This window comes from Atractosteus spatula (assembly GCF_055471065.1).
Source record: "Atractosteus spatula isolate fAtrSpa1 chromosome 10 unlocalized genomic scaffold, fAtrSpa1.hap1 SUPER_10_unloc_2, whole genome shotgun sequence".
NCBI classification, from domain to species: domain Eukaryota; kingdom Metazoa; phylum Chordata; class Actinopteri; order Semionotiformes; family Lepisosteidae; genus Atractosteus; species Atractosteus spatula.
In genome coordinates this window covers 2,156,499-2,181,603 of record NW_028296622.1, presented here as the reverse complement: position 1 = coordinate 2,181,603, position 25,105 = coordinate 2,156,499, and the positions used below count along the sequence as shown (strand labels likewise).

At 46.1% G+C, this 25,105-nt stretch overlaps 1 protein-coding gene and 1 long non-coding RNA gene across 5 annotated transcripts; one reads left to right on the top strand and one right to left on the bottom strand.

Annotated features, from left to right (window-relative positions):
- Window positions 1–559: 559 nt before the first annotated feature.
- LOC148812637 (uncharacterized) lies at window positions 560–22,997 on the bottom strand. 4 transcript variants are annotated; one of them, XM_088908545.1, is made up of 16 exons: window positions 22,764–22,997; window positions 14,162–14,947; window positions 12,537–13,319; window positions 9,532–10,281; window positions 7,674–8,423; window positions 6,548–6,591; window positions 6,314–6,389; window positions 5,883–6,176; window positions 4,670–4,791; window positions 4,489–4,553; window positions 4,120–4,334; window positions 2,951–3,198; window positions 2,560–2,682; window positions 2,084–2,237; window positions 1,617–1,661; window positions 560–1,524 (listed from the first exon to the last, which is right to left on the bottom strand). In XM_088908545.1, exons 2-16 carry the CDS (start codon window positions 14,310–14,312, stop codon window positions 1,241–1,243), a joined length of 4,104 nt encoding a protein of 1,367 aa, XP_088764671.1. In that variant the 5' UTR covers window positions 14,313–14,947; window positions 22,764–22,997; the 3' UTR covers window positions 560–1,240. The 4 variants fall into 4 exon arrangements, with proteins under 4 accessions (XP_088764671.1, XP_088764668.1, XP_088764670.1 ...); XM_088908542.1 differs by lacking the exon at window positions 22,764–22,997 and adding an exon at window positions 17,083–17,232; XM_088908544.1 differs by lacking the exons at window positions 560–1,524; window positions 1,617–1,661; window positions 22,764–22,997 and adding exons at window positions 1,741–1,782; window positions 17,083–17,232.
- Window positions 19,762–25,049, top strand: LOC148812636 (uncharacterized). Its single transcript, XR_016086322.1, has 5 exons — window positions 19,762–19,851; window positions 21,701–21,818; window positions 24,267–24,318; window positions 24,505–24,656; window positions 24,984–25,049. It is a non-coding gene; the product is annotated as an uncharacterized LOC148812636 (long non-coding RNA).
- The last annotated feature ends 56 nt before the right edge of the window (window positions 25,050–25,105 follow it).

Here is a 25,105-nt window from a genome sequence, read left to right as displayed (position 1 = left end):
CGTGAACAGTTTTACTTTGAGTTCAGGAGTGTGATTTTTTTTTCCCCGCGTAGAAAATATGACCGAGACTTGGCGACCACGGATCGAAGGAACGAGTAAAGGTTTATTCCATGCTGTGCGTCCCCACAGCCGAAATGTTTATTTTCTTCTCAGCTGCAATAATCCTTTACTTGTTCCTGTGCAGCCCGCGCATGCTGACGCAGCTCCCTACTTGAGCTACAACAACGGGATGAGTTTGTTGGTTTGGGTTTTACGTAGCTCCCTCGCCTGCGGTGATGGTGTGGAGCTTCCACGGCCAGCTGACTAGTTGTAGACTAGTTAGCACACCTGACAGACTCAGATCTAACAGGCTAACTAACACCACACCTGGTGCCGTGTAGGGCTGGAGTCCTGCTGATCTTCTGAGGTGTGCTCTGATCCAGCTCCGGGGACAATTGCAAGGATCTGGAATTCACCACGCAGTGGTGTGCTACTGTCTAGTAGTAGTTAACAGGGTACTGCCTAGTACTAGTTAGTACAGTACTGGAAGGATGCAAGCAGTCACAGTGCAGTGCAGTGAAGGTTTGGGATCAGTTTAATTGTAAAGAAAATGGCCACGTCTGGAGAACACCGAAGGGGTATTTCCCACAGCGCCCCGAATTGCAGCAGTTTCACAGAGATTCTTATAGTCATCACCATCACACTGAATAATTACAAGAAACTGCGTTGACACGGTACATCACAGACCTAAAAGACAGATGTAGAAGGAGAGTCATTCTGCCCCCCCTCCACCACGTGGACCACAAGCCAGTCCAGCTCAGCTCTTCCAGCCAGTGTCCTGGGATCTTTAATGACCAGACAGTCACAGCCTCAGTTCAGCATCTCATCGGCAGGACAGCACCTTCTCCCGGAGCTAAACCACTGTCTTTGCTAAAAATACTGGGGATACTTCGGCTCAAGAGGCAACAGCGCCACCTGCTGGTCCACAACCTCCACACACAGCAGCAGCGTCCTGGTTTCCTTACAGTGTCCCAGCCTTGCTGAGCTCCGAGCTCTGAGGGCATCAGGCTACAGAGTGGCAGCTCCGCTGTGTTCATGGGCTGGACCAGTGCAGGCTCAGAGGAGCCTGTGTGACCTTCCTCACGCTCTCTGTGTGGCTCAGGGGCGTTGCTGTGAGCTGAGAGAGGACGACTGTGTGTCCCTCAGGAGTGACTCCCTCATGGTGAAACACTGTAGTCCTAAAGGGACTTATGCTCCTTCTCTATCTCAGCTGCTCCACAAAGGGCTTCAGTAATTCCTGTATCGCTGCGTCGTTCCGAGGAATGCTGGCCATGGCTTCCTGAACGACGTGAACAGACACCTCCGTTCCGAAGTGGGAGACGATCCTGTGGGCCAGGTCCTGCTTCTCGGTGTCTCCAAGTGTACCCCGGGGCATCCCCTTCTGGTGCAGAATGTTCTTCAGCTTCTTGTACTCGTCTGCTTCCAGCTCCTCGATCACTTCATTCAAGGCTCCTGCCCACTCTTCTCTGCTGATGAGCGCGATTCCTGAAACAAACACAGACACCCTTCTACTGGCTGCTACTACACAAGGGCTGAGGAACCAGCTCTAGATACTCAAAGAGGACAGAGGGACTCACTCTGAGGGGCAGAAGTCTTTGGGGTCCTGGTCTGAACAGCAGGGACTGCACAGAGAGAGAGACGTGAATTACAATCGTGATCTCCGAGTTACTTCTGAACTTCTTTTGAACTGATCAACCGGGACATCAGGTTTCCACTGGCATCAATAAACAAGGATTAACCCACCTGTAAAGACATTGGCCACACTAAACAGCACAACACCCACAGGACACACAGTCTCCTGTAAAGACAGCGTTCACTCTGTATAGCTCAATACCCATAGACTATGACCTCTCTCACAGAATTACACAGTCTACTGCCTGTGGAGAGACCGAGTGGAGCACAAAGACATCAGGAATACCATCAGTGACCTCTCATTCTGCTCTTCACTCCACTGATCCCATTCATTCTGCTCTTCACTCCACTGATCCCAGTCCTGCTCTCTGCAGCAGAACCTCAGGTCCCTGCGAGTCTCGTCTGCTGTTACCTGGCAGCTGCACAAAGCGCCTCCACACCCTCTTTTCTCCTTCCTTTGTGGCGTCTTTCAGCAACTCGAGAACCAGACTCTTTGCACCGTGGGCCAGGAAAACCTCGAACGTGGGGTGGAAATTCGGGCCATAACTGCAGTAAAAGCACTCGGACTGGAAAAACAACAATAATGCTGTGTTAAAGAGCTAGCAGTCTGTCACACAGGCAAATCTTTTCTGAGCATGAAGTCAGCTGGTCCCCCTGGTGTTCCTCAGGGGTCAGTACTGGGGCCCCTTCCTTTCTCTGTGTATCTGCTGCCTGAGTCCACCTGTTTCATTGTTTTGATGATAGTGATGATACTCAGATCATCCTTTCATGACCCAAGTCTTTCCTGATTCTCTCTCTCTAGATCTTTCAGTCTCTCCCTCATGCTCTCTCAACAGTTTGGGTCATAAAGGCCAGTGATCTCCATCTGTGTCACAGGACAACCATTACCTTAGGCTGGATTATCTCAATCTCCTTGCTGCTGCTGGACACTCTGTACATCGCCTGCGGTGTCAGCTTACAGCAAGAGCTCGTCTTAATGTGGGTGCTGCTGCAGTCCTGCTGCTCGGTGACCTGTGGAGGAGAGGAGAGGACAGGTGACACTGCTGGGAATGGGGGAACAAACACGGAAGGAAGTCGTGCTGGAGAAACAGATGGACAGAGACAAGAAGTGTTGGGAGAGACAGACAGAGGGACAGGAAGTGCTAGAGAGACAGGCAGAGACAGGAAGTGCTGGAGAGGTAGACGGGCAGAGAGACGGGAAGTGTTAGGAGAGACAGACAGATAGAGAGAGGAAGTACTGGGGAGATAGACAGACAGAGAGACAGGACGTCCCTTGTACCTGGCTGAGAAGTACGTTCCCAGGGAGCACAAACACGTTCAGCTTGGGTAGCAGGTCCACGCCATCCCCTGGCTGCAGGAACAGCAGCACCTGTCCCAGGATGCTGGAGTCCCACAGGCTCTTCAAGAGGCCCCACAGGGACAGGCCAGTGACGGACACCCTCACATGGGTCTGCGTCACACCCAGAGGCGACACCACCTCAAGATTACCACAGCTCACATGGGCCACCGTCAGGAAGTCACTCCTGCCTGCAGGAAGACACAGAGTGAGGAGAACGCGCTACTGCCCGCAAGGGTTACAGCAGCTGAGCAAGACTGTTTCTCATTCGCTGTTCCGGGACTCTGATCGGTTTCGTGTGGCTCCAGAGCTACGATTCTATTAGCTGTTTGTAAGTGAGGTCACATCCTGAGTGCTGCTGGTCCATGATTCTATGACACCCCAGATTGGTTCAGACGCCACCCCAGAAATTCCCTACTTGCTCCAGAGATTCAGCCCACTGAGCTATAATACTCCCGGGTCAGAGAAGTGGGTTTGGATCATTTTTGGTTCCGAGTGGTTTGTTATCCCAGACTCACAGCCTCAGGAGACCAGTTCATCATTATGGATTTGTGAAGCGGCGAATGCGAGATCAACGCTTCAGAGCAGCAGCTCAGTGCTCGTCTGGGCTACAGTGCGATTAAATCATCGATCACGGTGACATTGCGGTCCTGCTGGAATGGATCACAAGCGATCAGGATCAGTAATTCGGGATCAGAACTGAAACACTGGGTTCTACAACAGAACCGATTACCTTTGTGCATTCTCAGCAGTGAGAAGATCACTGGTCATTGAATAACTCAGGGTCAGTGATGAAGCTAATTTAGTGACATGGCCTTCGGTGGCCATGAATAACTGAATTAAAGTAATGAAGCAGTTAACTGAGATTAATTAAGGGTCAGCAACGAAGCCCTGGGATTGAGGTTCAGTAATGGATTGGAACAGATTCCAGAAGCTGGAGAGAAGGATGAGTCCAGCATATCCCAGAAGCAACCTCATCTTCATTCACACTGTTACACAGAGGGCAAACTGTCACCAGACTCCATGGTAGAGGGGTAGAGTCTCCTGCTGTAGCTGCAGTGAAGCTGTACTCACTGTCGATGCAGAAACTGTTAACATCGTCTGAGACTCACGGCCATCGATCTCGCAGTGAGGTAGCTGCAGTTCCGTCAGCACCCGCTGGGGGCAGCAGATGTCAAACAGGGGTCCTGCAGGATGCTGGCCAGTGGGGGACAGGAGCCCCATGTCCCAGTGTGTGGTCTGATACTCCAGTTCGCCCCCCGACGCCATCACAAACACCAGCCCAGTGACACGGCACCAGAACTGACCCGCGGACGGGCAGAGATACCTGCACAGAACAGGACAGCACACTGTCAACACACTGCACAGACAGAGGACACCACAGGACAGCACACTTTCTATAGAGTGAAAGAGAGGACTGTGACACAGACACAGCACTGACACTGGAGACAAGCTGAAAATGAGCTTGATGAACCAGGTACCTGTAAGTTTCTTTCTTGTTCTGGATTTTTATTTCAGGTGTAAATTTAGTCACGTCGCCAGGAACCTGAGAACAAGACAAGATTCCACAAGTGTTAAAGACCTCAGGTGTGTCTCCAGTGGGGGAGATGAGATGTCACAGGTGTGGAGGTAAAGACCTTTCCTGGAGGTATAAACACTTACTTTGGTTCTGCTAACTTCATCAGGCTCATCTCCCCCAGACAGTGAGTCCCCAGTCTCAGGTATCCCAGACAGTGAGTCCCCAGTCTCAGGTGCCCCAGGTGAATATTCCTCAGCTGCTGGACCTGTTGAAAGAAAGAGCTGGGCATCACAGAGTGACAGGCGTGAGTCTGTCTCAGTATCTCAGGTGGTACATAGTGTTGAATACAGCCGTCTGATCTTCTGAGATGACCTGGCTGCTGTTTTGACACCATCGTCATGATTATGGGCTCGTGATGGATCAGGTGTGATGCTGCTCACTGTGTTTAGAGTCCGCTGTGACTCTTGCGCCGTGCGGACATCTGGGTTCCGCTGCGTGTTCAGGATCCCTCTGTTTCCTGTATTTTAGAATATTTACTTCATATCGAAGTCTTATCACACTGCTAGAGAAAGTGTGGATCATCCTGGATCAGAAGGGACAGGCAGTGTATCCGAGAGAACTCTCTTCCTGTTGTGAACTCATGACTCACACTGATATTCCTACAGGACCTTGATGGTCTTGTGGTTTGCAGCGATAAAAAACTGACACTTATTCCTTACTGACTTTACTGAGAGGGCTAGTAATGTAGGAGAGAGAGCTGAGTCTTCACATTTTCCTTAAGAGTAACACGGAATAGTTACTTTTAAAACGCTTGTGTTACCCCTCCCCTCCAGTCTAGAAGGAAACAGGACTGTGGAGTTTTAATTTGGCCCCGACTCAGAATTATGGTTTTGACTATTAAGCAGGCATTTGACCTGACAAAGACTGATATTTCAGACTCCACCTGTTGTGTTCGTTTTTTTCCTTCCTACTGTACCTTAATACAGCCCACAAACAAAAGGCTGTTAGACAATCTTCCACTACACAGAAGATTTGAAACTGAGAACAGCTCCATTCATTGTTCTTCTCCCTCTGCCAAAATAACAATCACAGAATACCTTTACTTTGAAAAGCCTTCTTTCATTTTAAAGAAGTAAATTGTACCACTGATGATGCGTCATTCACCTCTCTGTCTCTGTCTCAATCTCCACTGTGTTTGTGTCTCATTCACACAGTACTATGGTACAGGCAGTGCTTCACTTATTACTTTAAATTAATATTCGACATTTATATTTAATCTGATGATTTAATTGAGTTTTACTTCAGGCATTCAATGGTGCTGGAATTGAATCTCAGTAGTATTGATCCAACACTTACTGGAGGGATATTCAAAGTCTTTACTGCTCCTCTTGACAGGCAGTCTGGGCTCCTCTGTCTCTTTCTCCAGCTCCTCTTCCTTCAGTGTCTTTCTCATCTTCACCTTCAGCTCCTCTTCTCTCCTGCTCCACTCCTCCTCCAACCTCTGTCTGAGCTCCTCTTCTCTCTCTCTCTCCTTTCTTTCATACTTCTGTCTCAGCTCCTTTGTCTTTCTCTGTTTCTCCTCCAACCTCTGTCTCTTAATCTTTCTCAATCTCGGTGTCTTTTCTGCTTTTCTGTTGGAGAGCAGCTCTTCTGCAAAACAAGAGCAACACTGCTAAATGGAACTTGAAATTGGACAGTGAAATAGAAGACTTAAGTATCTGATTTGCTGTGCTGTAGTGGAGAAGGTGAGAATTCATGCTCTGTTTGACACCATCATTCTCACTCACTGCCTCTCTCCCTGCTCTTCCATCCCAGTGTCTTCGGCTCCTTTGTCTTCCACTCTTTTCTGATGCATGGTAGGCTCTGGATATGAGGAGAAGGTGTGAATGGAATGGAAGAAAACCTTTAACTTTAATGGCACATGAATTGGTCAAACGTCTTTTTGGAGCTTTATATTTTGTGCCCAGTTATGAAGGTATGAATATATTTTCAAAATGAATAGACACACCAGTAAAACTTACGGCAGGAGAAGATACTTGGCGCACTTGGGGAGGACGTAGATCTTCTGCCAAACAAACAAAAGGAGAGTCAGCCTCCTGCATAAAGACCAGAGGGTCAGTGATGTAGGAGAGAGAGCAGTGTGTCAGTGTGTCGTACAGAGAGAGGGTCAGTGATCTCGTAGATCCCAATACAAACTCACTATTCCATCAGATATCTGCCCACCTCCTCTGTGCCATCACCTCTAAAACCTTCTTATCAAGCTCATAGTAACGATCACTCTTTCCTGCCACCAGCTCCTCTATCTTCTCCAGCAGCTCTGTGACCTGAGTGCGGTCGTCCCTGTCCTTGTTGTTGAGAACATGATACCTGTTCCCACACTTCTCCACCAGACACTGGAGCTCCTCTCTGTGTCTCGTTATACAAGGGGGCAGTATGACCGAATATAGACTTGAGTTCTTTCACATCCTTGACACAATCAGTTAAATCAAAACACAAAACCATCATTCTTAACAGTTAAAACAATGAGAAATAGTTTGCAGTTAATGGTAAATTAAATAGAATTGTAACGTGTCTAAAATGACTGTAGACTTAATGATAATTTAAGATACTGTCTGACAGTATGGGTACAGGTTGCTCTGTCTAGATGAGTCTCCAGTCATGTGACTCCTTAAATTTCCACACTGACAACACTCCTTCCCTCATCTTTTACATCACATTAACAAACATAACTAGACAAACATCTTCCATGAGTATCTGTGTGTCACTAGTTTGGTTTAGTTCAGCCCTATGGCTAGGAATGAATTCAGATTAGAAACCCTATTTCCATACATTCCTTTGAACAACTTGTTATTACAATTACATTAGAATTTAAATAGCTTTTTGAGCTACACATGTGACACAAACATTAACAGCTACTTGAAACTTTGTTTTCCTAAAAGCATTACTTGTAGCAACATCCACTGTGAAATTCAATTAAATTGCTCTAAGATCTAGAAAAGTTTGAGTGTGAGGATGTTCAAATTTACACACTCGCTGTTTACAGGCAAGAGCTGGTAAGAACTGTGTTTTTGACCCTGTTTAATATCTCTGTAGTTAACTGACTGTACTGAGCTGTGACCCCCTATCAGAGAGAGAACATGAACTCACTCTTGGGAAGCAGTTGGGGTTCCAGTGTCTTCTGCAGTAGCTCCTCTGTCCTCTGCCTCTTCCTTATTCCCAAAGTCTTGAACTTCTCTTCCATCTCCTGTAAATCCTTTTCCTCAATCTCATAACAACAGTCACTCTTTCCTGCCACCATGTCCTCTATCTTCTCCAGCAGCTCTGTGACCTGAGTGTGGTCGCCCCTGTTCTTGTTGTTGAGAACATGATACCTGTTCCCACATTTCTCCACCAGCCACTGGAGCTCCTTCCCTCCTCCCTCAATGTGCTGCTCAATGGCTGTGTCTCTCATCCCATCCCCCCAAGTGCACAGCACTATTGTGTGTCTCCAGACTCTCTCACTGAGGAGCTGCAGATGTATCTTCACTGATCCCCAATCTGTGTATGAGTCCAGATTAATCACCAGGAGGAGAGTGTGGGGTCCTGCGGAACACAGAGACGCGATTTTTACAATTTCCTGTCTGATCTGCTGTGGATCATTCCTCATCAGCCACACATCCCAGCCTGGAGTGTCGACCACAGTGATCTGCCTCCCAGCTACTTCACCCTGTCTCTTCACATACTCCTTAGTTACTCCCTTAGTCTCAAACTCCTCTCTGCCCAGGATGGTGTTTCCTGCTGAGCTCTTCCCAGACCATCGTCCCCCCAGCAACACGATCCTGATCTCCGAGAGATGCTGTGGTGCCTCATGGGAATCAGTCTGCCTCTCCTGTGTTCCTGCAGCTGGGACTCTCACCCCTGTCAGAGAGGAAGAGCACAGTTAGGGCTGGGACACTCCTGACAGCTCAGCTGCACAGATCAATTCCACTCAATCAGTAAGTACCGCCCAGTCCCTCACCTCCACAAGGGGGCAGTATGACTGTATAGAGACTTGAGTCCTTTCACATCCTTGACCCAATCAATTCAATCAAAACACAAAACCATCATTCTTAAAAGTTAAAAACAATGAAAAACAGTTTGCAGGTAATGACACTGCAAATAAAAACTGTAGCATGACTAGAATGACTGTAGACTCAATGATAATTTAAGATACTGTCTGACAATATGGGTAACAGGTTGCTCTGTCCAGATGAGTCTAGTCATGTGACTCCTGAAATTTCCACACTGTTCACCACTGACAACACTCCTCATCTTTTACATCACATTGACAAACACTTACAACTATACACACATCTTCCATGAGTATCTGTGTGTCACTAGTTTTAACACGCCCAGTACACCTAGAGGGCGCTGCTCTTCTGTCCTGTTCCTGTGTCTGCTCTGCTCCTCACTCAGCATTGAGGTTCGGATGTCCTGAAACCCGTCTAGCACCAGGTCTCCCCACGTCCGCTACCTGAGGGCATAGGTTTCTATCAGGCATTTCCTGAGCAGCTGAGCTCGGACTAACCCCCGTCTCGCTGCTACGTATCAGGTCTTTTATTGCTCTCCTGCCATTCCACGGTTTGTCCCTTCAGACATTCGTGACAAGTATGGTTTAGTTCAGCCCTATGGCTAGGAATGAATTCAGATCAGAAACCCTATTTCCATACATTCCTTTGAACAACTTGTTATTACAATTACATTAGAATTTAAATAGCTTTTTGAGCTACACATGTGACACAAACATTAACAGCTACTTGAAACTTTGTTTTCCTAAAAGCATTACTTGTAGCAACATCCACTGTGAAATTCAGTTAAATTGCTCTAAGATCTAGAAAAGTTTGAGTGTGAGGATGTTCAAATTTACACACTCGCTGTTTACAGGCAAGAGCTGGTAAGAACTGTGTTTTTGACCCTGTTTAATATCTCTGTAGTTAACTGACTGTACTGAGCTGTGACCCCTATCAGAGAGAGAACATGAACTCACTCTTGGGAAGCAGTTGGGGTCCCAGTGTCTTCTGCAGTAGCTCCTCTATCCTCTGTCTCCTCCTTATTCCCACAGTCCTGAACTTCTCTTCCATCTCCTGTAAATCCTTTTCCTCAATCTCATAACAACAGTCACTCTTTCCTGCCACCATGTCCTCTATCTTCTCCAGCAGCTCTGTGACCTGAGTGCGGTCGCCCCTGTTCTTGTTGTTGAGAACATGATACCTGTTCCCACATTTCTCCACCAGCCACTGGAGCTCCTTCCCTCCTTCCTCAATTAGCTGCTTCATGGTTGTGTCTCTCATCCCGTCCCCCAAAGTGCACAGCACTATTGTGTGTCTCCAGACTCTCTCACTGAGAAGCTCCAGATGTTCCTTCACTGATCTCCATTCTGTTTGTGAGTTCAGATTAATCACCAGGAGGAGAGTGTGGGGTCCTGGGGGACACAGAGATACAATCTTCACAATTTCCTGTCTGATCTGCTGTGGATCATTCCTCATCAGCCACACATCCCAGGCTGGAGTGTCGACCACAGTGATCTGCCTCCCAGCTACTTCACCCTGTCTCTTCACACACTCCTTAGTTACTCCCTTAGTCTCAAACTCCTCTCTGCCCAGGATGGTGTTTCCTGCTGAGCTCTTCCCAGACCATCGTCCCCCCAGCAACACGATCCTGATCTCCGAGAGATGCTGTGGTGCCTCATGGGAATCAGTCTGCCTCTCCTGTGTTCCTGCAGCTGGGACTCTCACCCCTGTCAGAGAGGAAGAGCACAGTTAGAGCTGGGACACTCCTGACAGCTCAGCTGCACAGATCAATTCCACTCAATCAGTAAGTACCGCCCAGTCCCTCACCTCCACAAGGGGGCAGTATGACCTTATAGAGACTTGAGTCCTTTCACATCCTTGACCCAATCAATTCAATCAAAACACAAAACCATCATTCTTAAAAGTTAAAACAATGAGAAACAGTTTGCAGTTGTAGTGTGCTCTCACGAGGCACCAGTTCTATAGGGGTTTGGGCATTTACGGGGACAATTATTAATTCCCCCGTAATCACCGTAAATCACAAAATGATTCTTTTAATGGCTTTAGAATCCAACCATGTGATATAACTCAAACAACGCACACACACAGGTACTAATACACAAGGATACATTTATTAATACATAGAATATGCATGTAAACCTAACAGATCTTATCGAGAGGGTTATCAGAATACAAAAGGTATATATTCAGTCAGTTATGAAGAGTTACACATATCAAGAGGACATACGTTCAGTATATCATTCATTTAGACCATTTCGTAAATGAACTTGGTTATAACTTCTACATTAGATACTCAAAACAAGTACATAACTCTTAGGAATTAAATTGATATCAACTGGTTGGGATAACAATTGAATTCTCGAGCTGTAATGCAGTGAAGTTGAATACTCATCCAATCTCTGGGGATTCAGATCTCCTGCGGGCACAAAGAAACAGTTTCAGCCTGTTGCTGTCCAATCCGCGCTCTCTGGCTCCGTGCCAGGCTGTGCTGTGCGGCTTGCGACGGTGCGCTGCTGATGCTCACTGACCGGCTAGTTAGTGTTGGCATTAACTAGCAAAGTTTGTGCACAGGAGAAAAGATGACTGTGGGTCCCAGCAGGTCAGGAAGAGGACCGGTTCGTTCCTGATGAAGTGCTAGTTCTGATAAGTGATTCAGCTGTCCACAGTTCCGACCTGTTCACGAGGCCTGCTGCTGGTGCTAACCTCGGGTGGATCCTCTGGTTACTCTCTGGCAACCTCCGCTCTAGACTCTTAGAACAGAGGAAAGTTCTGGCACTCGGACACACTGGCCGTTCCGTGGTGGTCCGGGCTGAGTCTCAGGATGGTCAGGAGGCGCGCTGAGAGAATGTCCTGAGAATGGCTCCTGGGCCGTCCTGCCCTGGAATTCTCCTTTGAATTCCCTTTAGAATAGTCCACAGAATCTCTCAGGCCCTCTGTGTTGCCTGTTTTTACTTGGAGGAACTTCAGCTCGTTCATTGGCTGAAAGTTCCATGGGCATCAGAGACCCACGTGGGTTACTCGGCCCTACCAGTCCCTGATTGGCTAATGATGAGTAACCATGCCCTCTGACCTTGGGGTTGTAAACCACTTGGATGAGGCTCTCCCTTGGAATCTTGCAGACCTTTAGGCCCCAATGGATGACCATTGATCATGATAGCCAGGCTTAGCTAAGTGCATCCCCGTCTGGGAGCTGTCCCTTATCAAAAGAAAACATCTTTAAATCAGCCTGCATGAATAGCTTCTCTGTGGCTGCACCACAGAGATGAAGAGAGAGATGGGGCCTCATTTGGGAAAGCACAGCAACACTTAATTCTGTCTTATTAACAAGCTTTGCCGCTACACAGTTAATGGTAAATTAAATAGAATTGTAACGTGTCTAAAATGACTGTAGACTCAATGATAATTTGAGATACTGTCTGACAGTATGGGTACAGGTTGCTCTGTCCAGATGAGTCTCTAGTCATGTGACTCCTGAAATTTCCACACTCTTCACCACTGACAACACTCCTCCCCTCATCTTTTGCATCACATTGACAAACACAACTAGACAAACATCTTCCATGAGTATCTGTGTGTCACTAGTTTGGTTTAGTTCAGCCCTATGGCTAGGAATGAATTCAGATTAGAAACCCTATTTCCATACATTCCTTTGAACAACTTGTTATTACAATTACATTAGAATTTAAATAGCTTTTTGAGCTACACATGTGACACAAACATTAACAGCTACTTGAAACTTTGTTTTCCTAAAAGCATTACTTGTAGCAACATCCACTGTGAAATTCAATTAAATTGCTCTAAGATCTAGAAAAGTTTGAGTGTGAGGATGTTCAAATTTACACACTCGCTGTTTACAGGCAAGAGCTGGTAAGAACTGTGTTTTTGACCCTGTTTAATATCTATGTAGTTAACTGACTGTACTGAGCTGTGACCCCCTATCAGAGAGAGAACATGAACTCACTCTTGGGAAGCAGTTGGGGTCCCAGTGTCTTCTGCAGTAGCTCCTCTGTCCTCTGCCTCTTCCTTATTCCCAAAGTCTTGAACTTCTCTTCCATCTCCTGTAAATCCTTTTCCTCAATCTCATAACAACAGTCACTCTTTCCTGCCACCATGTCCTCTATCTTCTCCAGCAGCTCTGTGACCTGAGTGCGGTCACCCCTGTTCTTGTTGTTGAGAACATGATACCTGTTCCCACACTTCTCCACCAGACAATGGAGCTCCTCTCCTCCTCCCTCAATGTGCTGCTCAATTGTTGTGTCTCTCAGTCTGTCCCCCCAGGTGAACAGCACTATTGTGTGTCTCCAGACTCTCTCACTGAGAAGCTCCAGATGTATCTTCACTGATCTCCAGTCTGTGAACAAGTGCAGATTAATCACCAGGAGGAGAGCGTGGGGTCCTGGGGGACACAGAGACAGACTGGATTCAGTTACTTTCTTAATCCATTCTAGAGTGATTGTTAGTGACTCCTCTTCAGAGCAATCTAAGTACAGGGAAGGAGAGGGATTCCAGTCTGGAGTGTCAACCACAGTAATCTGCCTCCCAGCTACTTCTCCCTGTCTCTTCACACACTCCTCAGTTCCTCCCTTAGTCTCAAACTCCTCTCTGCCCAGGATGGTGTTTCCTGCTGAGCTCTTCCCAGACCATCGTCCCCCCAGCAACACGATCCTGATCTCCGAGAGATGCTGTGGTGCCTCATGGGAATCAGTCTGCCTCTCCTGTGTTCCTGCAGCTGGGACTCTCACCCCTGTCAGAGAGGAAGAGCACAGTTAGGGCTGGGACACTCCTGACAGCTCAGCTGCACAGATCAATTCCACTCAATCAGAAAATACCGCCCAGTCCCTCACCTCCACAAGGGGGCAGTATGACTGTATAGAGACTTGAGTCCTTTCACATCCTTGACCCAATCAATTCAATCAAAACACAAAACCATCATTCTTAAAAGTTAAAAACAATGAAAAACAGTTTGCAGGTAATGACACTGCAAATAAAAACTAGCATGACTAGAATGACTGTAGACTCAATGATAATTTGAGATACTGTCTGACAGTATGGGTACAGGTTGCTCTGTCCAGATAAGTCTCTAGTTATGTGACTCCTGAAATTTCCACACTGTTCACCACTGACAACACTCCTCCCCTCATCTTTTACATCACACTGACAAACACATACAACTATACACACATCTTCCATGAGTATCTGTCACTTTTTAAGTTTAGGAGTTCAGCCATCTGGTAAGGAGTGAACTCATAACACAAACCCTACTTACACTCATTTTTATGAGAAATTAGTTCTTATAATTAGATTAGAATGTATAAAGAGTTGTTAGATATGCTTATACCATATAAATCAACATCAAACAACCTTTGTTTTTCTAAAAGCATTACTTGTAGCAACATCCACTGTGAAATTCAATTAAATTGCTCTAAGATCTAGAAAAGTTTGAGTGTGAGGATGTTCAAATTTACACACTCGCTGTTTACAGGCAAGAGCTGGTAAGAACTGTGTTTTTTACCCTGTTTAATATCTATGTAGTTAACTGACTGTACTGAGCTGTGACCCCCTATCAGAGAGAGAACATGAACTCACTCTTGGGAAGCAGTTGGGGTCCCAGTGTCTTCTGCAGTAGTTTCTCTATCCTCTGTCTCCTCCTTATTCCCACAGTCCTGAACTTCTCTTCCATCTCCTGTAAATCCTTTTCCTCACTCTCATAACAACAGTGGCTCTTTCCTGCCACCATGTCCTCTATCTTCTCCAGCAGCTCTGTGACCTGAGTGCGGTCGCCCCTGTTCTTGTTGTTGAGAACATGATACCTGTTCCCACACTTCTCCACCAGATACTGGAGCTCCTTCCCTCCTCTCTCAATGAGCTGCTCAATGGTTGTGTGTCTCAGTGTGTCCCCCCAGGTGAACAACACTATTGTGTGTCTCCACACTCTCTCACTGAGAAGCTCCAGGTGTATCTTCACTGATCTCCAGGCATTGACTGAGTCCAGATTAATCACCAGGAGGAGAGTGTGGGGTCCTGGGTAACACAGAGACACACCGGGTTTGATCACCTCTTTAATCCACTCTAGAGTGGTCTGTACAGGAGACTCCTCTTCAAAGAGTACAGAGTAGAGCTGAAGAGAGGAGCACCAGTCTGGAGTGTCGACCACAGTGATCTGCCTCCCAGCTACTTCTCCCTCTCTCTTCACACACTCCTTAGTTCCTCCCTCAGTGTCAAACTCCTCTCTGCCCAGGATGGTGTTTCCTGCTGAGCTCTTCCCAGACCATTGTCCGCCCAGCAACACGATCCTGATCTCCGAGAGACGCTGTGGTGCCTCATGGGAATCAGTCTGCCTCTCCTGTGTTCCTGCAGCTGGGACTCTCACCCCTGTCAGAGAGGAAGAGCACAGTTAGGGCTGGGACACTCCTGACAGCTCAGCTGCACAGATCAATTCCACTCAATCAGTGTGCAGAAAGTACCGCCCAGTCCCTCACTAGTATGACCTTATCCTTGATCCAATCAATTGTTTCTCTCCAAACTCAAGGAATTGGTTACTCAGCTGAGATACTGTGATTCACATAAACAAAACGTGGAGTTGTGGGAGAACAAAACTTAAATTTACTGCAATACTAGAGGCAGATAATATTTTTTGTTGAAATGGCCAGTTAATACGTCATCAAAGCAGGAAAAATGCAAAGTCCATACTTTTTGTAAGGAAATTCAGACTGGACCTCACTGGACTGTGGGGGCTTCTCTTTCTTCCTCTGTGCTCTTACAATGATATTATGTTGTATGTTCCTGTACTGCTCATTGATAATCATCAACCCACAACTAACCTACAGTAGATATTCTAGGGTGAATTTTACAATTGTTGGGTATTCTTTTGGCTGAAGGAACCCCTCAGACCTCAGCAAACATCCTCTCTGCTTTGAAGCTAGAAGTGTTCACTCTCCCAGTTGTCAGAAACTTTATCTAAAATCTAAGAGACATCTGCATCTGGAGTCTCTCAACATGAGGACCACAGAAGTGGCAGTGCCAGGAAAGTGGACCATCATGAGGCTGTAAAATCGGAATCAATCAACCGGAGACATAGCCAGTGTGTGCCATAGTGTGTCAAAATCAACTGTTTGGTACACTGTTAAGAAGCAAGAACGCACTGGTGAGCTCAGCAATAGCAAATGATGTGGTAGACCACGGGAGACCACAGTAGTGGATGACCGAAGAATACTTTCCATCGTGAAGAAAAAACCCTTTTCGACTGCTGAACAGATCAGGAACACTCTCCAGGATGTAGGCATGGATGTGTCCAAGACGACCATAAAGAGAAGAATACACCAGCATAACCTCAGAGGGTTCACCACAAGATGCAAACCACTGCTAAGCTTTAAGAACAGGAAGGCCAGGTTACAGTTTGTTAAAATGTATAATACCGCCTGTAGAGATCTGGGACAAAGTCTTATGGACAGATGAGACGAAGATTAACCTGTACCAGAGTGAAGGAAATACAAAAGTGTGGAGAAAAAATGGAGCTGCTCACGATCCAAAGCAGACCACCTCATCTGTGAAACATGGTGGAGGTAGTGTCCTGGATTGGGCATGTGTGGCTGCCAGTGGACCTGGCTCACCTGTCTTTATTGATGATGTGACTGCAGACGGCAGCAGCAAGATGAATTCTGAAGCGTACAGAAGCAGCTTATCTGCTCAGGTCCAACCAAATGCTTCAAAACTCTTCACCTTGCAGCAGGACAGTGACCCCTGCTAAAGCATACTGCTAAAGCAACTATGGAGTTTTTCAGGGCAAAAAAGTGGGATGCTCTGGACTGGCCAAGTCAATCGCCCGACCTGAATCCCACTGAGGCTGCGTTTCACTTACTGAAGACAAGACAGAAAGCACAAAGCCCCCAAAACAAGCAGGAACTGAAAATGGCTGCAATACAGGCCTGGCAGAGCATTAGCAGGAAAGATACCCAGCGTCTGGTGATGTCTACGGGTCATCGATTGCAAAGGATTTGCAAACAAGCCAAATTTTATTTAAGATCATGTTAATGTGTCCGATTACTTTTGGTCTCCTGAAATGGGGGGACGATGTATAAAAAGGGCTGTGATTCCCGTATGGTTCACCCAATATAGACCCTCGAATGAAAGCTGACATTCTGCACTTTAACCTCGTAGGTTGTTTTATTTCAACTCAAATGTGCTGGAGTACAGAGCCAAAACAGCAAAAATTGTGTCACTGTCCAAATACTTAACGGACCGCACTGTAAGTCCGAGAGTAGCCGAAAGCAATTTGTTTTGTCGGGTTGGGTGTGGGCTGTAGGCTCTCTGTCAGACCTCGAGCAGAGCTTTGCGCTGAATTTCAGCTCTGCGGTACAATTTCCTGAGTAACTGAAAGTAACTGTGAAAGTACACTCTAGTCTGCAGCGCGAGATTAACAGAGATCAGTAATCCTGCTGGCTGGAGGCAGAGCAGGGAGACAGGGAGGAGGGAGACAGCGGAGCTGTTCAGGAGTGAGAGTCACTTACCAAGGTTCGGGGAGGAGAGCGAAAAGGAGGACATGATTTCTCTCGTCCTCTCGTTCCTGCTTCTCTCTCGGCGGTCTCTGTGTTTCCCTCCAGTCTCTCTGACTCCTCCCTCCACCCACTACAGGAAACTCAACACCACTGCGAGTCACGGAGCATCTTGAGTTACACAGGTAGGCTTGAATAAGAGAACAGTCCGTGCCACAGAGATCCAGGAAATTGCTCTGCATTGCTTATGAGATGAATTATTGGACACAGTAGTGTTCTGTACCAAAAATGGAAAAGGAGCAGAGGAACCTTTTCCAGGCAGAGAACAAGCCTGTCAGATTTTAACTCTAGAGTCCAGAGATCACTGGTCCAGTCTGGGTCACACTGTACCCCTCCAGTCCAGAGATCACTGGTCCAGTCTGGGTCACACTGTACCCCTCCAGTCCAGTCTGGGTCACACTGTACCCCTACAGTCCAGAGATCACTGGTCCAGTCTGTGTCACACTGTACCCCTCCAGTCCAGTCTGGGTCACACTGTACCCCACCAGTCCAGAGATCACTGGTCCAGTCTGGGTCACACTGTACCCCTCCAGTCCAGAGATCAGCGGTCCAGTCTGGGGCACACTGTACCCCAACATCGTACAGTTCAGCACACACACACATCTGACACACACGCCTAAACTGGGTACATCCCTTCATTCATGTTTTTAAGCAGCACAGACACACATATACTGTACACAACACAAAAAATACACACAACACTTATTATTATTATTGGGTTATGACAGGGTGAAACAGAGCGCACACTGCTGCCGGTGTTTGAATGTGGCGGGCTCTGTTGCCCTGGTAACGGACTAAGAGATCCTCCTCTGGCTAAATTCAGTCACAGCTGAAGCTGAACCTCAGGAGAGAAAGCATATATGGACACATTGACGGTAATGGAGCCTGCTAATGGCTTTTACATGCTGAACTGTAATCATCACGCCTGCTTGATCACAAAGGCTTTTCCTCCCCCTGTACTTACCCTAAATGGTGAATGTTTACACTAGACTCCTGATGACAAAGGAAGGTTTCTATTTCCTTCGGTTACATCCAAGACAGGAGGGAGGAGGAGGAGGGGGCGGGGGAACGTATATTTAAGTTCTGTAGGACCATATCCACTTGGAGCTGCAATCGGTGCTATAACTATTATGGTGCTTATTGTAGTTCCTTTTATGCATACAATAAAGCTTGGCTGGACGAACGAACACTTCAGGCTCGAATTTCTTGGTTTCTACAACGGTCATATTTTCACCACTGTGAATGTTATCAGAGCTTCATGTAGGTCGAGTGGTATATAAAGGCAGTACTGATGGAACAAATATCACCACAGTCTGGTGCTTGTTCATTTATTTCCAGAACAGATTCCTCTGTCATCTTGCATACTAGATACACATACATCAGTATCTTGTAAACATTAATAATAATAATTCTTATCATTATTATTATTATTATTTATCTGGACGCTCACCATCAAAGTGCTTTTTGCAGGTAACGGGGGATCCCACCACCGCCACCAGTGTGCGGCTCTTTACAGGTCATGGGGATCCCACTACCGCCACCAGTGTGCAGCTCTTTACAGGTCATGGGGATCCCACTACCGCCACCAGTGTCCAGCTCTTTACAGGTCATGGGGATCCCACTACCCCCACCAGTGTGCAGCTCTTTACAGGTCAAGGGGATCCCACTACCGCCACCAGTGTGCAGCTCTTTACAGGTCATGGGGATCCCACTATCGCCACCAGTGTGCGGCTCTTTACAGGTCATGGGGATCCCACTACCGCCACCAGTGTGCGGCTCTTTACAGGTCACGGGGATCCCACTACCGCCACCAGTGTGCGGCTCTTTACAGGTCATGGGGATCCCACTTCTGCCACCAGTGTGCAGCCCCACCTGGATGATGCTCCAGTCCTCTCCCCACACACCAGCTCTCAGTGGGGAGGAGAGCAGAGTGATAAAGCCAGTTCAGAGAGGGGGGTTATTAGGAGGCCATGATGGGTAAAGACCAGGGGGGTAATTTGGCCAGAGAAACCGGGGTTACACCTCTACTCTTCTCAAGAGTCACCCTGGGATTGTTAATGACCACAGAGAGTCAGGACCTCGGTTCTACAGTATAGTTAGAGAACATAAACATTATCCAGTATCTGACTGGACACAGACTCAAAACTGCTGGCTTCAATTTAATAAAAAGTCAAGATACTACCTCACGAACCTGGAGCCTGAAATAACAAATCACGTAAAAAAATAATGATGCGTCCGAACACTGGAGACCTCCTCGTCTCATGAAGGGGCTGCAGTGCTGCCACTAGGGGCCACCAAAGACGCAGCTGAAACAGTCATACAGCTGCTACAGTTTGTCACAGAGCACTGTGCTCTGCAGACTGTTAAAATCTCTGCATCTGAAGGGCTGTGAGGATACAGCACAGGATCTCCTGGGTGAGAAGTTCTGAGAGAGCTACATGTGGTTAATTACAATAATCCGGATGAGAGCACAGACAGCGCCCCTCCCCTCAGACAGCAGCTCCACCCCAGGAACAGACCAATTACACCTCAACAAACGCCTCCAGAAAGTGAAAGTAACAGTTTTCACAGGTGAAGATGACTTATCACTGAGCTCACCCATAAAACTTTTATATCAAAGAAGGAAGGAGGCACTTCTGAAAGAATCTGGAGAGAGACAGAGCAGCCCGTCCTGTTGGTCACCCGCAATCCTGTTCTTTCTTCAACACCCTGAAAGGCACTTAGGTAAGCGATCAATTATTCAGTTAATTTAATCAATTAACTGAACTGTGGGAGGGAGGATGTTATGATTTTGTTCCAGATCATCTCTAAAATGCCTGACTTTTCTGTTCTGATGATTTTAATGACCTATGAAACCTACTGGATGGGTCTCTCCGGGGGCAGAGCTGGAGATCTCCGAGTGATCGACATTGCCGAAAGGGGTCCTAAACGGTCTTAATTTCTCTGCATCCATGGTCGTTCCTCTAAGGAGCCTGGGCTTTTGTCTCCTGAGCCACTGTCGCCCTGTTTCTCTCTTTCGGAGCTCGGTTAAAATGTCTTTCCACAGATGAAGTGCGACCAATGTAGTGCCTACAAGTGCGCGAGACTCGTGCAGACACAAATATAGTCTACACCGAAAACCCAAATAGCGATGTGTTTGCTTATCTGTCCAAAGGATCTCCGTATGAATCAATTTTATCAATGGGAATAAAAGCCACTGTAATACGATACATGTTCATGGAGCAGCTATTGAGTATCGCATTAGTTGTCACATCCGCTTGACTGGTATATTTGAGCACAAACGCTGTTCTTTAATAGAAATCTAACATGAAATTGTTGGGGACAGATAAAGTGATCATTTGATGTTACTGTGCTCAGTTTATTAAGGTTCTGATCAGATCCACTGAAATATTCCGACCCAGAGCTCCTGCAGTTTGTGATCATTAGAACAGCAGCAGACGCACAGCATGGAATAAACCCTCACTCGTCCCTTCAGTCCGTGGTCGCCAGGTCTCGGTCATATTTTCTACGTGGAAAGAAGAATCACACTTCTGATCTCAAAGTCAAACTGCTCACATGACAGGTGACACTTTATGTGTGGAAACGGCACGCAGCTGCAGACATTTCAATTCCGGCTCCTGGGATGTTTCTGCAGTGAAACGTCTGCTGCACAACCTGCACTTCTTCGCTCGGATATCACGTTACATCAGTCGTGACAGGGACTAGTGAGCAGGAAGGGTCACAATTCTCCTGAACTGAGAGTCAGGACCTCGGTCTGACGTCTCATCCGCAGGACGGCGCCTGTTTACAGTCCAGTGTCCCCGTCACTGTACTGGGGCATCAGGACCCACACAGACCGCAGGGTGAGACTCAGTGGAGTCTGAATTCCCCTTGATTCAGACATCTTATCTCTGCTATAGCCTGGGCAGAATTACGTGACGATCAATGATTAATCAATTCCCATCATCTGAGGAAACAAACTGCAATAATAATCTGCTCTGTTGCCGAGAGGCTCATGATTGGCTGGGCAGGATTCCTGACATAGACCTGTGACAGACCTTGACCTCTGGGCTCGAGGCCAGTTTCGTTCTGTGCTGGAGTCGCCTCTGTTGTTGCTCCACATGGGTGTGTCAGAGAAGTGTCTTTGCCAATGCGGTCTCACGTTTTCCCGACAAAACCACAGTGATTTTCTATGAGCCGAGGGTCTGCAGAGTGGATCTGAGGTAGTTTTGAAGTTTCCACCAGTCTGGGAACAGGGAGTGGTCTTATAAAGCCCAGCAACACCTGCAAAGAAGGTTATCTGGCAAAACCATGCTCAGGTACTATTGGATGAGGGTCTGTAGAATAGATGAGAGGTACTTTTGGAGAGGCACACATTTTTGTTTTGTCAGGAATGAGACTTTTTCCCTGTCTAGCAGTGCACAGCACTGTGTCAACGTGCACAAGGGACACCGCGGTAAAGTTAGCTTGAAATTCGAGAACGGTTTGGGCCCGCCTGTAGCATTTTCACGAAACCTCCTAGAGTTACAAGAACACTTGATGTTTTCACAGGCTTCACTATGTCTGTTTTTATGTCATTTTTTTGATCACGCAGGAATATTCTTGTGTCCGTATCTTCGCAAGGGAAACACAGAACGCCTTCAGACCAAACGTATTTTAAAGACCTCGACTTGTGAAAATGTTCACAACCCCTCCATAAACGTATCAGTGAGGTAATTATTCTTTCCGGACACTCGGGGTTTTGATTGATGCGCAATTCCGCACCATCTGGGACACCGGGGGACCTCTGTGTACATACATACGTTCACAACGTGAGAAATACTGCTCAACAGAGTTTCATGTGAAAAACCCATATATATGACCATAGGAAGCAGAACAGCTCAGTCTCCAGTCACCCAGATTCGGAAATCACATCATATTAAATAAGAGATAAGATCACTTTATTGGCCCTATACAATTTCTTGCATTAGGAATGTGTCTTTTCGCAGACCCCAACTTGCTCTCCATGAGCCACACAGACAGGGAGAGAGAATCTGGGGGTCAGAGTGCAGGGTCAGACGTTTATACGGCGCCCCTGGAGCAGCTGGGGTTCAGGGTCTTGCTCAGGGGCCCAGTGGAGTAGGATTCCTCTGCCGGCCGCGGGATTTGAACCGGCAACCTTCCAGCCACAGGCACAGATCCTGAGCCACAGAGCCTCCGCTCCGCCCCATCAGTCATGACATCAGTCGTGACAGGGACTAGTGAGCAGGAAGGGTCACTCCCGCCTGCGGTGAGCCCAGGGGTTTGCAGCAACATGGTGATTTACAGCCCTTTCACTGAGTTCACTCACGAGTTTGTGCTTAATACAGAATTTGTGAAATGTTGCGATTCTGCAAATGAATTAATTTTGCTACGAAGATTGAATAACCAGTCTGGGAGAAACTAGGACTGCAGTTCCCCTCGGTTCCCCACTTCCTGTTTAGCAAAGGAGTTTCTAGCTCAGTCCGCAACAAAGGTCACAGCCCGGACTCTGTCACTGTAAATGTTGTTTCTCACTTCTTATCTTAAAGTTCTTATCTTGAGCTTTCTGATCACCCTGCTGCTCTCTTTGATCTAGAATTCCCTGTCTCCTCCCCCCCACGTAATATTAATTAATCATTAATAATTAAATAGCTTACACTTCTATAGAGCTCTTCTGGACACTCCACTCCGAAGACCCTCACTTCCTGGTTTTTAAACTTCCTTCTGACCAATTGCCTTGCGCCAGACGGTCAGGTGACAGGGGAATGCGGAAGGGAGAGGGGGCGTCTTCCACCGCACTGCCTTGTGGGGAATGTAGTCCGGGCTGGGTCCGCCATCTTGTGGGAGTCCCCGGTGTCTCTCTTTCCTGCAGGGCGATTACAGGGGCTAAATCTTCGAGGGTCTGATATCTTAATTTTCCCCGAGTTCTAGTATCGGGTGAAATGTGAGTCTATTGTTATTGTTTTTATTTTTAAACGATAGTTAATCCCAAAGCAGAAATTCTAAGTATTAATAATAATCCTGAGCTGTTTATCCGCTCTCTGCAAACTATCGATAAATACAAAGACTGAACTAGACACTTATAATAACACTGCTTAGTCTGTCTGAATGAAAATTATACATAAAAGAGATTAATCCGTCTGAAAAAGAAGAAGAAATAATTAATGAGATAAATTTGCATGAACTTTGTAATATAGAACAGAGATGTTTCTGTCTGAACTGCATACTAATAAATTTATAACAGATGAGTCCGTCTTAATAAAATAGTTCTAACACAGATGAATGTGTCTGGACTGTTTTATATTATTATATATTACATTAATATAATAATATTATAATATATATTATATATATTTTATTATATAATATATTATTATTATTTAATTATAATATGATATTTCTAGACTATAATACAACATAATATAATACTATTATATATATTATAATACTATGATACAATAATATATTTATAATAGAGAGACGTCTGTAGTAATACAATATGTTAAAAGAGAGACTGACTGTGAACAATATGATAATGTTTGTCTGGACTGTTATAATAATATTTATTTATTTACATATTATACATAAAAGAGATTAACAGAGATACATTTGCTTGAACTATGAAATATTGAACAGAGATGATTCTTTCTGAACTATATTCTAATAAAATAGTTCTAACATAAATGAGTGTGTCTAAACTATGTAAAAACATATTCCCAACAGAGATAAATCTGCCTGAACTATTATAATAATATTTCTAACACAGACGGTTCTGTCTGGACTGTATTATAATAATAACATATTTCTAACACAGACGGTTCTGTCTGAACAATATTATAATAACATATTTCTAACACAGACGGTTCTGTCTGAACAATATTATAATAACATATTTCTAACAGAGACGGTTCTGTCTGGACTGTATTATAATAATAACATATTTCTAACATAGACGGTTCTGTCTGAACAATATTATAATAACATATTTCTAACACAGACGGTTCTGTCTGAACAATATTATAATAACATATTTCTAACAGAGACGGTTCTGTCTGGACTGTATTATAATAATAACATATTTCTAACACAGACGGTTCTGTCTGAACAATATTATAATAACATATTTCTAACACAGACGGTTCTGTCTGAATCTCTTGCAGGCCGCCACCATGAGGACAATTGTAGGATCGGTTCTGATTCTCCTGCTCGCCAGTGAGTATCTCTCTCGCAGTGATGACGCTGTGATCAGTCACGTGTGCCAGTCCAATCAAGAGTAGAGAAATGATCAAACTCTGCAGCAGAGACTAGAGGTCTGATTCTGACAGTGGTTCTGAGAGAGAGAGAGAGCGAGACGACACAGAGCCATCAGGATACTGAGATCTTTCTGGAATTCTACAGGTTCCACTCCAGCTACAACAGCAGCTAAGGCTCCACGTTCAGCAGATGTGATCTTGATTTTTACGTGCACCCTGAATCAGGACTTCACGGACGAACTTCTTAACAGCAGCTCTGCAGGGTTCAAAGACCTGGCGGGGAAGGTGGAGGCACAGGTGGGTCTGTTTGACAGACGACTGGTCCTTCGCTTGTCAGGACAGAAGAGTCAGGAAAGGGTCACGATACCTCTTCCAGTCACACTGGATACATGAGGGTCAGAGACAGTCACATAATAAGACTGTACTGCTGTACCTCTCCAGCCCCCCAGGGGGCAATGCTGCTCCCGTTTCTATGACCATCTCTTTGCAATGAGAGGAAAAACAAATGATCTGAAAATCCCCTTTGAATGACTCAAAAGACTGTCCCCTACAGGAGCTGATTATAGAGTCATAACGGATCTCAGTCCTCTTCTATAACCCTGTGCCTTTTTTTTCCTTTTGCAGTTTTCAACACTTTACCGGAATAAGTATCCAGATACATTCAAAGCATACAAAGTCATAAGCTTTCGGTGAGTTTTGTGAAATATTTATTGGATACATTTATTCAGTGTGTCTATATTAACCTC

What these genes read in the sequence shown, in the direction of transcription:
- LOC148812637 (XM_088908542.1), bottom strand. Translation starts at nt 17,116, where the DNA reads ATGTCCTCCTTTTCGCTCTCCTCCCCGAACCTTG. An exon ending in GCCAAGTATCTTCTCCTGCC is followed by an intron (nt 6,390 to 6,547) that starts GTAAGTTTTACT and finishes CCTCATATCCAG; the next exon opens with AGCCTACCATGCATCAGAAA. An exon ending in AACAAGAAAGAAACTTACAG is followed by an intron (nt 4,335 to 4,488) that starts GTACCTGGTTCA and finishes TGTTCTGTGCAG; the next exon opens with GTATCTCTGCCCGTCCGCGG.